Source organism: Phaseolus vulgaris, chromosome 9 (assembly GCF_000499845.2).
Source record: "Phaseolus vulgaris cultivar G19833 chromosome 9, P. vulgaris v2.0, whole genome shotgun sequence".
Lineage (NCBI taxonomy): Eukaryota > Viridiplantae > Streptophyta > Magnoliopsida > Fabales > Fabaceae > Phaseolus > Phaseolus vulgaris.
The window spans coordinates 20,367,928-20,380,415 of record NC_023751.2 but is presented as its reverse complement, the minus strand read 5'-3'; the positions used below and the strand labels follow the sequence as shown (position 1 = coordinate 20,380,415).

The following is a 12,488-nucleotide window of genomic DNA, read 5'->3' as shown; positions in this document are numbered from 1 at the left end:
AACCCACCAAGCTATTTCATCCACCAGAATATGTCCGTAATGGCCAAACTGCCCCTAACTCAACCAACTATATTTTCACCTTTATTTATTTTCCATGCTGCAAACACAACCAACACTAACTTCTTCAACCACAATCACCACCTTCTGCATTAAAACCCCCACCTCTCTCAGTTCCACTAAATCTATCTTACATTTCTGTTTTCTCTCTCATCACTCTGCAATGCTATGTCTCCAAACTTGTTATTTTCTAGTCTTGGATTTGGGTTATAATAGTTATAAAATGTTCTGTTTTTGTGTTAAGTAAAATGGTTTTCCTTAATTTAGACATTGAAAGTAGCTTTGTTTTTGTCTTTTGATAAATGAAAACTGCGTCCTTTTTCCATGTTCACTTCTTAGAGAAGTGTCTGTAAGTTGTAACGTAAGTGATTAAATTGTACAGGCTGATTTTGAGTGTTTTTTCCTGAGTACTTTTACAATGGATATATGGAATAGTTGGTGGGTTTTGCAAATTATGCAGTTGCTGGGGCTTTTTAGTTTTTGGATTTCATTTGCAAAGTTTAGGACTTTATTGTCAAGAGCTTTTGGTTATGGTCACAAAGTTGTGAAGGATGATTGCAGTGCCTGGATCTTTGTTTCCTTCAATGGGTTGGTCACAGTTGGTTCTTTCCTATTTTTCCTCTTGGTCATTTCCGGGAGTTATTTATTTGCATTTCCCATGTCTCCCACAGTGATTAAGAGTTATGAGACTTCCAACAGTTCTCACTCATCTGTTCAGAGTCATGATATTCCCAACAGTTCTCACTCCTCTGTTCAGAGTCATGATATTCCCAACAGCTCTCACTCTTTTGCTCAGAGTTATAATGAGATTTTGAAATCCAATGTTTCAACGGACACATGCAATGTGTTTGAAGGAAGTTGGGTAAGGGATGATAGCTACCCTTTGTATGATGCTTCTCACTGCCCCTTTGCAGAAAGGGGTTTTAATTGCCTTGCTAATGGGAGAAAAGATAGAGGTTACACAAAATGGAGGTGGAAGCCTAAGAACTGTGAGATTCCAAAATTTGATGCCCGTCGAATACTAGAACAACTTCGTGGGAAAAGAGTGGTTTTTGTTGGCGATTCGTTGAGTAGGACGCAATGGGAGTCCATGATATGTTTGCTAATGACAGGAGTTGAAAATAAGAAGAGTGTCTACGAAATCAAAGGCAACAAGATCACAAAACAGATAAGGTTTTTAGGTGTAAGGTTTAGTACTTTTGATGTTAGAATTGATTTTTATCGATCGGTATTCCTGGTCAAGCCTGGTTCTGTGCCTAAACATGCACCCCAGAGGGTGAAGACTACACTCAGATTGGATAAGATTGATGATATTAGCAACGAGTGGATTGATTCTGACGTTCTTATATTCAATTCAGGTCACTGGTGGACACGGACTAAGCTTTTTGACATGTGAGTGACTTCATTCTCCTAAGTGTGATATGATTTGCATTTTTGTTTAGATAGTAGAAATACATTTTAAATACCATGGTTTCCTTTTCTATTTCTTTTTATAATTTCAACATTGAATTTACTCCTCAGCATGCTTTATGATGATACTTTTGGACTTAATTTTCATCTTTGTATCCCTAGAATTCATGTTTTACTGGAAGTTTACAAATCTTACCTTCACCACTGATAAGAAACGATAGGGAAATGGATAAACTGCGGTTGTATTTTATACTGCACCTACCGCAGTCATAATCGAGGGGCTGAAAATTTTTCAACATATTTATTTTAATATTTTAGCATAAAACCAATAAATAAAAAGGGGTGGGGATCCTCTGCAGTTTTTAATCCAGATGATTCGGAATTTCATTGTTGGGTGTTAAAAAAAATTCAACTCGCAATAGCTTTTCTTCAAATTGTAACCTCATCCTTATGGTAATTTTGGACACTTGGTGCAGAGAAATTTTATCTTTCTGAATGTTTTTCATGACTCGTGAGTATCACTGGAAAGATTATAAAATTGATCACATTTTGTCTGTTTCTAGAGTACTTCTGGCCATGTTTGAAAATATTTAATTAATGGTATTACTTGTATAAACCAGTTTCTCCAAAGAAAAGCAAAAAATGAGGTTTGGTAAGATACCAAATAATGATTTTGGCAAGATTGGGGTGACTTTGGTCTTCATAATTCTTCCGATGAAATTATATCTTATCACCAACTCTGATGAGGCTTCAAAAATATGAAATTAGGCTTATTTCTATTGGTATGTATGTAAAACTGGTTTTGACTTGAACAATAGAGCTTGTTGCCATGAATCAGAATATTGTTGCTTTCAGACTATGAATAGAAATCAAACCCATCCTTTTACAGTTTGTCTGTTCATACATGTGAAGGACTATCTATCAACCATTTGGTGCTAACGTGATCTTCAGACAGGGGGTGGTATTTTCAGGTTGGTAACACGCTGAAGCTTGGAATGTCAATTAATTCTGGTTTCAAAACAGCTCTTCTCACCTGGGCATCTTGGGTAGAGAATACAATTAAAACAAACAGGACAAGAGTTTTCTTCCGCACCTTTGAATCATCTCATTGGAGGTGGGCAGGCACCATATAACTTCATTTCTTTAGCAATCTGAGACAGTAGCTAGCTAGCTATGAACCAAAAATAATATTTTACCATTCTTTAAGCTTTTGGTAACACGAGCCATCACAGTTTATGGTAGCTGTCAAGTGTTAATCATTAAGATGCTTTTTGTGTTTTGTGGCAGTGGACAGAACCATAATTCTTGCAAAGTGACTCAACAGCCTTGGAAGAGAAGTAATGGCAAGGAGAGAAGCCCAATTTCAGATATGATCAGCAAAGTTGTGAAAAATATGAGTCTTCCTGTGACAGTTCTGCATGTCACACCAATGACTGCATATAGAAGTGATGGGCACGTGGGGACTTGGAGTGACAAGCCATCTGTGCCCGATTGTAGCCATTGGTGCTTACCTGGTGTTCCTGATATGTGGAACGAAATTCTCCTCTCATATTTGCTACCAAAAGAAGAAGCAAATTAAGATGAGAGGGACCCAACATGGTAGACCCTTTTATCTTCTAAGCCATTTATAATAGCTTAGTACTCAATTCAACTCAACACCAACCTTCAGGGGTACCAAACTTGTACTTCTATGCCATTCCACTTAATAAAAATGTAATTAACGCCACCTTTATATAATTAAATAATACTTTTATTTAATTATTTTATCCATAATAGTTATTAATTATTAGTTAATCTGTATAACCTATTATGAAGTAATTATTTACTATTAGCAATAAATTAATGTAAGGTTTACCAGATTTTTTTCACTCTTTTTCCAATTTCTTATTATTATTATTTTAAAAGTTATCAATTTGGTTAACAATGAACAACGTCATCTATTAAAGTTAAAATAAGTTTGCCAGATTGAAGTTAAAATGACTGTCATCTGTACTGACAACGAATTTTAAGTATCACTTTATCAACATAGTCACCATGAATTTCAGAAAATAAATTACATTTAAAAAAATAAAACAAATTAAAAACATTCAATACAATGGAACGATATTAAAAAAATACTAATGGTAGAAAAAAAAACAAAAAGACAAAAAAAAAAACTATTTAACCTTAATTTATGTTGTTAAATAAGTCTATAATATATAAAAGAATGCTTAAATGTGCACAACCCAACTTAATATTATTATTGATTAATTTTATATAATTATTATCGATTTTTCCGTTTAGTATTCTTACATCATAAAGAAATAAATAATAATATTATAAAAAACTTTTACTAATTTTATGTTTTTTTTCTTGGTGCTGGAGATTCCACAATTAGAGGTTTTATGTTTTTTTTCTTGGTGCCGGAGATTCCACAATTAGAGATTAGTGTCTTTTCTTGTATATAAGGGGGTGCAAACCTCAACCAACCTCATGAGTTAGTTTTATGAGGTTGTCTTTTCTTGTATATAAGGGGTGCAAACCTCAACCAACCTCATAAGTTAGTTTTATGAGGTTTAGTTAGGCACAATTTCTTCCACTTCAATTCAAACACCATGCAGTTAAACAATGTATTCAGCTTTATAGATTGATTGAGCTACACATATATTTCTTTCATCAAGAAAGAAATCTCAATCAAATTACCACAAGAACAACTCATCCACACAACACAAATCGTTCTTTACATTCAAACATGGACAAATTCTCACAGATTCAAAAATCCTGAAGAGATTAATTATACATAATATTTATTTTCTTCTTTTCTTAACCAGAAAGAGAACAAAGTCCCACCACAGGAACTATGTCATCATTGATTTTGTAGTTCTACTCTCCCATACGAATAATGCATCTGATGGACTCCCCTTTCAGCATGTAATCAAAAGCTTTGTTAATTTCTGAGAATGGAACGGTGTGAGTGATGAATTTGTCCAGTTCCAATTCCTGCAGATAAGACCAAATTAGCATACAAGACATCAATTTGAATGCCCTTATAGACCGCACAAATCAATATATGTACTTATGTATGTGTGTGTGAACTTACCCCATTCATGTACTTCTCCACAACTGAAGGAAGATCAGTGCGAGGTTTGTAGTTTCCATAGAAGGTACCCTTAAGAGTCCTCTCGTTCAAAAAATTCACTGGATGAGTTTTGAATGCATCATCTTTGTTTGGCACTCCAACAAGTACAGCAACACCCCAACCCTGAAGAAATAATCAAGGATCAGCCTTAGAAGCTTCATATAAATTGGTTAGCACCAAATAGAGAAAACAAGGTATGATTTATGTACATCATGAACACATTCGAATGCTGAGATCATAGCCTGGATGCTGCCAGTACATTCAACAGCACGATCCACGCCCCCATTTGTCATTTCAGCAATTACCTGGAAGCCAAAACATTCAAAATAAAAAACGATTTTGAAAAAACCCAGCTTTAAGAGTCAAGAAATATAATTTGTCCACGAACTAACCTCTTGTACAGGTTTGTCATGGTCTTTTGGGTTCACAAATTCATTGACCCCAAACTTCTTAGCTGCCAAGAACAACAGAAATGAGAAATGTCATCCACAAGTGAATAGCCATTTAATATATGTTTAGCCGAAATCCTTCATTTATTGGAAGAAGAAACCACTCTACCTTCTTCAAATCGGCTTGAAACTAAATCAACCCCAATGATTCTTGATGCACCAGAAATCCTTGCCCCTTCAGCAGCCTATAATTTGATCAAAGACAAGAGCAGCAGTTAATATTGTACTTTTACCATTTGCATAATAACTACAATGCTCACACACAAAGGCATTAGATTGACATACAGCAAGGCCAACAGCTCCAAGTCCAAAAATAGCAACAGAAGAACCAGGTTTCGGTTTTGCAACATTGACAGTAGCCCCAAGACCTACAAGCACGGATGAGAAAAACTGTTTGTTTGATGTTCACTAAATTATATTACAAACTTATCTCAAGGTTAGGATCTTCCAAACCTGTGCATATTCCACAACTGAGAACACAAATTTTGTCAAGTGGGGCAGCAGGGTTGACTTTGGCAACACATCCAGCATGGACCACAGTGTATTCACTGAATGTAGAGGTACCAACAAAATGGTAAATAGGTTGTCCCTTTATAGAAAATCTTGTTTGACTATCATGGATCATGACACCCCGATCAGTGTTGATCCTCAGCAAATCACACATGTTGCTCTCTTCTGACTTACAATGTGCACACTCCCCACACTCCCCAGTAAACACAGGAAGGGCGTGGTCCCCGGGTTTCAGATGAGTCACACCCTCACCTACGCTCTCCACAATCCTGAATAACAACATCAAGTTAACATTATTGGTAACTTGTATTAACGTACATAATAGAAAAACAAATGCTTAACCCAAAACCAAATAGACTTCACAAAAATGAATCAATAGCCCGAATTATAAGCAAAGATTGATAAATGAGATTGTGTGCTGAATGTTCAGAAGAGAAACATACCCTCCAGCCTCATGACCAAATATACGAGGAAACAATGGAGTCTGGCCCTGAATCGAGGATATAAGAAAGGAAATCATGTTAAATTTGTGAAACCTTATTGAATGTCTTGGTACCTATCAATTAATTGATTATTTCCTAGCATTTTCTTAGATCGGATTAAGTATGTTTGGAGGATCATAAAGGAAAATAGAATTGAGGTAAGAAGGTGTAGTTACCTTGGCTTCCCAGAAGTAAACATCAGTGTGGCAAAGAGAGGTGTAGAGGATCTTCAAACGCACTTCACCAGCCTCTGGTGGTGCCACCTCTACTTCCTCCATCACCAGTGGCTTCCCTGCCTCCCATGCCACCGCGGCTGCCACATTCATTCATTTCAATCAACCCATTTAGTTAGTACATTCTTCCAAACGAAACACGTTTCTTTTATTGGCATTACAAAATTTGAAACCAAATTTGTACTTGTTAATTGCTAAATAACCATAACCTGTCGTTAAACAAACTTGTATATACCATCAACCACTTTAAAATGGTGGGCAAACAAGATTTCAAGACCCAACAAAACTAACTTCATAATTCAAAGTTGAGAAAGGACCCAACTTTTAGTACCCACAAAAGAAAGTGTCAAAGATTAAGGTTTTTTTAAGTAAAATTCAAAGTGACCATAACATGGATGCATGATTAACATGTTACTAAAATTGAAAAAGAAAAAGAAAAAAAAGTGGAGAAGAATCAGTGCTATGTAGAACATCAAAATTGAAAACAGAGAAGGATAAGATGAAAGTGAGAAGAAGGGTGGAGCAGTGACCTTTGCATTTGATGACCTGACCAGCTGTGCTCGACATGTCTGAGAAGAAAAGATGGTAGAACAAAGCAGAATTGATGAATTTGTATTGATTGATTTTGACATGGAAGAAGAGAGTGTAGAATATATTTATAGTCTGAGAGAGTGATATTGAAGGAAAACAAATGGACAATACCACTCTGGTTATGCTGTTGTTTAGTATTCAGGCGGCGCCTTAGATTCTTCAGACACCTTCCAGATATCAATTACCACTTAACACAACACAGCAAAACAGCTCCTGGTTTTATTTTTTTTTATTTTCTTCAGCTGTTCCTTACTTGTGACACCGACAAGTGGTAATTCTCTCTCCAAGAATGTTTTAGTCTTTCAATTGTTATAATTGAATAAACTTACTTAGTTTGTATATTTTAATTTGTGTTTTTATGAAGATGATGTGGTGAGGATTATATGAAAAAGATGTGAAAATTTGAGAGGAAAGTGTAAAAAAAGTGATTGTGTTTTTAAATTTATGAAAAAGTTTATTAAAATTTGTGAGGGATGTAATGGTTGTAAGGTTTTTTTTTTTAAGTCTAAAATTTAAGTTTACAAATTTATCCTTATATTTTAAAATATTTAAATAATAAAATATGATGTATTTTTTTTTTTTTGTGTAATTTTGAGTTAATTGAAACATGAAAAGAATAAAAAACTAATATTTTCTAAACATAAAATTTATTGTTATACTTATTTATACATTTTGAAAGTTTTTTTTATATTTATTGATTTAGATTGTATGTGATATATAATTATATAGATTTTTAGAGAACATTTTATAATAATAAAATATTATATATAGATTGAATTGTAAACCAATTTATTTATAAAAAAGAAAAAATATATAAAATAAAGTATGAAATATCATAAAAAATAATTATGATGGAAAAAATAATAAAAAAAGATATTATTATATTATTGTATGAATAAAACAAAAAAGAATACTAAAAAGAAAAAACACCACTATTCTAGATGATTTTTTTCTTAGATCTTTGGATATGAGGAGGATAAGAGAAATCTTCTTTCTCTGATCTTATATCCATTCAAATCCTTTCTTTGAACAGTAAATAGAGCTTATTATACATTATGTTTTAATATCTTTTAACTCATTGGTTTTAGACAGTATAGATTAAAAGTTATTACACATTATATGTATAGAAATTAAAATAATTATATAATTTCTGTAGTGGTCAAAATGAATTATTAACGTCGTTTTTTTTTTTTTAAGAGTACACATCTAACAAAAAGACAGAGATAGTTTAGGTTGTTTATTTAAGTCAAAGTGTAATAGTGCACAGTTTTGAAAACAGGGACACAGTTTGAAATCAGGGGCACAACTTTCTTGTTCTTTCCTTTATTCTTCTTACTCATATAGCTTTTAAAATTAATTTTATGTTTTAAAATTTATACTCCCTCTTATTCTTAATAGATAATATTCAACATTTGATTACACCAACTGAAATTCAGAAGTTTGACTTTGTGTTGGTAAATACTACTGAAATTATTATATTTTCATATATAAAAAAATTATTGGTGTAAAATATATGTGACAAAAATAGTTTGATGTAATCGCTGTATAATATATAGAATATAATGAATTATATCAAGTATATTTTTTTAATTTGATTAAACATAATGAATATAGAAAGTATCTTTTTCATAATATTTGATATGGTAATAGAATATCATTTATAGTGATTCTAAAAAAAAAATTGTCTTTTCCTTTTTCTCGACAATCATGTTTGTCGAAAAATTCAAAAACGTAATTACAGATACATCAAATTCATACTACATGCAACATTCAAATCAATTCAGCCACTTACTTGTCCCAAAGAAATTAAATGACTCAAACTACCCAATGTGGAGCAAATCAATGACTCATGCTCTCATAGCCAATAACAAAATAAGATTCAATGATGGTACAATTAGTGCTCCTTTAGTGGAGTAAACCAATGCTCTTTACCTAGATTAGACAAAAATCTACTAATTGTATCAACAACATGTGCAATATCTGGTCTTGTACACACCATTGAATACATCAAACTACCCACAAATGCATAAAGAACCCGTTGCATATTTGATTTTTCAATTTCATTAGAAGGACTTTTTTTTGCAATCAATTTAAAATGAGTAGTAAGAGGAGTGCTTACCACTTTAGCATTTTCCATCTGGAACCTCTGTACTACTCTTTTAACTTAGTGCTCATGTGACAATCGAAACTTCTTCTCTTGTTTATGATTTTTATACCAAGAATTTGCTTAACAGCTCTCATGTCTTTCATAGCAAATGACTCACTCAATTGCTTCTTCAACCGGTTGATCATGGAAATATATTTCCCAACAATAAGCATGTCGTCAACATACAACAACAGGATAACGAAATCATTATTAGCAAACTTTTTAACAAACACACTAGGACATCAAAGGGACACCCGGGCAAGGACTATTACTTACCTCTGATAATGATCTTACTACAGGGAGCATATTATATAGATACACAAGCCAAAACTCTCACAACACTAAAAACATATGAGATGTATATTGTGTTTGTTTTTAGATATGTGTAATGAGGAGGGAGGGAGAGAAAATGCTTTTTGTATTTGTTTCACTGATTTTGAGAGTGAGAGAATGAATGGGGGAGATGGTCAAAACCTTTTTCCATTCTTTACACAAATGAAGAGATTTGTGCTAATCACATGTAAGATTATTACATTTTACCAAAATACCCTTGTGCATGAATTTTATTACAATATACAAAATTAAATATTACACAAATTTATTTAGCAATTCCAAAAATATTTAATTATAAATAATGAAAATAATAAAATAAAATTATAATGTCAACAAAATATATATAAGTATATAAAATAACAAATGTATATAATAATAAATATTATTTTCATAAATTTTAAAATTTATTTAAATTTAACACAATTTTTTTTTTTAATTTTCATTAAGAAATACAAGTAATTATGGATATTATATATTAGAAAAATTTAATTAATCCAAACCTACACACAAAAATATATCATAATTTATTATTTAAATATGTTTTTAATAGCAAGGATAAACTTATAAACTTACATTTTACACCTTTAAACTAATTTCTAAATTCTCTTTCAATTATCACATCATTCACAAATTTCAATAAATCATCTTCACAAATCCACTTTATCATCTCTCAATCCAAACAATCTCATATACATCCTCTCTAATCCTCACAATCCACTCAAATGTTCTTAGAGGGCTTTTGAAGCAACTAACTTCTCCTCCTCTCGATTCCTCGGTGAAAGGTCTTTCACTGATGATTTGGGCTTCGGTTACTAGATCAATTGACTTGGACTCTCCTATTTGGGCTTGGGCTTCCTCTCAGCTACTGAATTTGGGCTATCTTTCGATTGTTGGATTTGTATTAACTCTTAGTTATTGGGTCCATGCTCACTCTCACTTGAGTGTTTGTACCTGCAAGGTACTTCGATGATAAAGTTAGATTCAGTTTCTTTAATTATTGAATAAAAAGACTATACTTTAACACTTTACAATTACTAAATAGAACTTTTAGTTTTAACACTTTATAATTACTAAATATATTTTTAATATTTTAGATCTATTTATTGAACGTTATACAAAATTATTTTATTATTTTAACTTTATTTACTTTTTAATATGATTGGCGACTTTACACTTAGAATATCTTACAAGTTTTAGAAGTAGAAGTGTAGCATACAAGAGCTAAGGATGAAGATACTAGTTGAACATGAAGAGAGTGTACAACCTCTCTCTGTGTCCCTTCATTCTCCACTGCCATCACCACCTGACACCGCGCGTTATGCCGCCTCAGTGCTCCTCCGTTTCCCCATTATCCGCCACCTGGCAGTCCACGCTCCCTCCCTGGCCCTCGCCCTCTTCTCCCACATGCACCGCACCAACATCCACTCCATTTTTCTCAAACTCGGTTTCCACTCCTCCATTTACGTCCAAAACGCCCTTTTAAACTCATATGGAACCTCCGGCACCGGCTCCCTCCACATCTTCCTTAAACTGTTCCACGAAATCTCCCACCCAGACTTGGTCTCATGGTCCTCTTTAATCTCCTCTTTCGCCAAACACGGGTTCCTGAATAAAGCCCTTACGCTCTTCCAACAAATGCAGCTCCGCCACACTGATATCCTACCCGACGGGGTCATCATGCTTTGTGTGCTATCTGCGGTTTCGAGCTTAGGTGCCTTGGAATTAGGTATCTGGCTTCACGCTTTTATTTCCAGAACTAAGCTTAACCTTACTGTTCCTTTAGGTACTGCACTTATTAACATCTATTATCGATGCGGGGACATTGATCGTTCTGTTAAAGGCGTTTGATGAAATGCCTCACAGGAATGTGGTAACATGGACTGCGCTGATTAACGGGCTTGCCATTCATGGAGATGGTAGGGAGGCTTTAGAGGCCTTTTATGATATGGTGGAGTCTGGTTTGAAGCCTGACTGTGTTGCTTTTATGGGTGCCTTGGTGGCTTGTAGTCATGGTGGGTTTGTGGAGGAGGGGCAGCAGGTTTTTCAGGACATGTGGAGTAAGTATGGTGTTGAACCGACGCTTGAGCATTATGGTTGTATGGTTGATCTTCTTGGCCGCGCAGGCAAGATGCTTGAAGCTTTTGAGTTTGTGGAGAGGATGCATGTTAAGCCAAATTCGATTATTTGGAGGACTTTGCTTGGGGCATGTGTGAAATTAGCAGTGGCTTTTGTTCTTCTCTATCATAGGGATAGAAAGACCATTAGGATCATCAAGAACCTTAGGATTTGTTATGACTGTCATAGTTTCATGAAGCACGTTTCAGGTTTCTTTGATAGATGTATTGCCATGGAAGTCGGTTTCACCATTTTAGCAAGGGATCATGTTCTTGCCGAGATTTTTGGTAAGTCATCCGTGTTCAAATGTCAAAAATTATATGCTAGCATTCATTTATCTGAATCAGTAAGAATTAATGGTTTAAAGCTTTGCTTGCAGTAGCTTCTACGGTTATATATGATTCCATAAATTGCAAGGCTAGTATTAGCATCCTATTCACTCAAATTTAGTGTTCTGTATATAAATAAAGTCTAACCTTAGTTCTGTTTTGTTAGCAAAGGCTAGCCTACTTTTCCGAAACAAGTAAAAAAAGTGTTTATTAGAAAAGAAAATACACAGTAAATTAGATTAAATTCTGGCTTTAGTCTTTTGTTTTATGTCCAGTTTAGTCTTATTTTTAAAAAAAATTAACCTTTTTTTAAAATAATTAGTGTCAACATTAACAAAAATTCAGGTTAATGATTTTTATGATTTAAAACTGTCGATAATTATTTTAACTTTCAACAAAAACAATTTGTTGCGTTTTAAACTGTCATGAATTGCTTTCTTTGTATTCTCTGTTCAAGCTTCTTTTTTTTCTCCTTGCTCTCTTCGAATATATATGTTTTACAAAATGGTCCTCTCTATATATTTGTCAACGTGATTTATGTAAAAAAATATTTATTTTAGTCCATGACAAATATAAAATGTTATGTTCAAGGGACATGGTATAACACATTTTTTTTATTTTGTTTGCAGCAAGCACCACTGTAAAGTTTGACTTTGTGGTGGTAAATACTACATTTATACTACGTTAAAAAATATATAATTTATTATTTTATAAA

General features: G+C 33.4%; 2 protein-coding genes and 1 pseudogene across 2 annotated transcripts; 2 read left to right on the top strand and 1 right to left on the bottom strand.

Annotated features, from left to right (window-relative positions):
* The first annotated feature begins 18 nt into the window (after nucleotides 1-18).
* LOC137820257 (protein trichome berefringence-like 7) lies at nucleotides 19-3,233 on the top strand. Its single transcript, XM_068624228.1, has 3 exons — nucleotides 19-1,449; nucleotides 2,423-2,581; nucleotides 2,755-3,233. Exons 1-3 carry the CDS (start codon nucleotides 476-478, stop codon nucleotides 3,044-3,046), a joined length of 1,425 nt encoding a protein of 474 aa, XP_068480329.1. The 5' UTR covers nucleotides 19-475; the 3' UTR covers nucleotides 3,047-3,233.
* Nucleotides 3,234-4,067: 834 nt separating this feature from the next.
* Nucleotides 4,068-7,163, bottom strand: LOC137820258 (alcohol dehydrogenase 1). Its single transcript, XM_068624229.1, has 10 exons — nucleotides 6,790-7,163; nucleotides 6,203-6,339; nucleotides 5,988-6,034; nucleotides 5,488-5,813; nucleotides 5,320-5,402; nucleotides 5,144-5,219; nucleotides 4,978-5,039; nucleotides 4,795-4,890; nucleotides 4,547-4,708; nucleotides 4,068-4,446 (listed from the first exon to the last, which is right to left on the bottom strand). Exons 1-10 carry the CDS (start codon nucleotides 6,824-6,826, stop codon nucleotides 4,330-4,332), a joined length of 1,143 nt encoding a protein of 380 aa, XP_068480330.1. The 5' UTR covers nucleotides 6,827-7,163; the 3' UTR covers nucleotides 4,068-4,329.
* A 3,373-nt stretch (nucleotides 7,164-10,536) lies between these two features.
* On the top strand, nucleotides 10,537-11,889 carry LOC137821089 (pentatricopeptide repeat-containing protein At5g66520-like; annotated as a pseudogene).
* The last annotated feature ends 599 nt before the right edge of the window (nucleotides 11,890-12,488 follow it).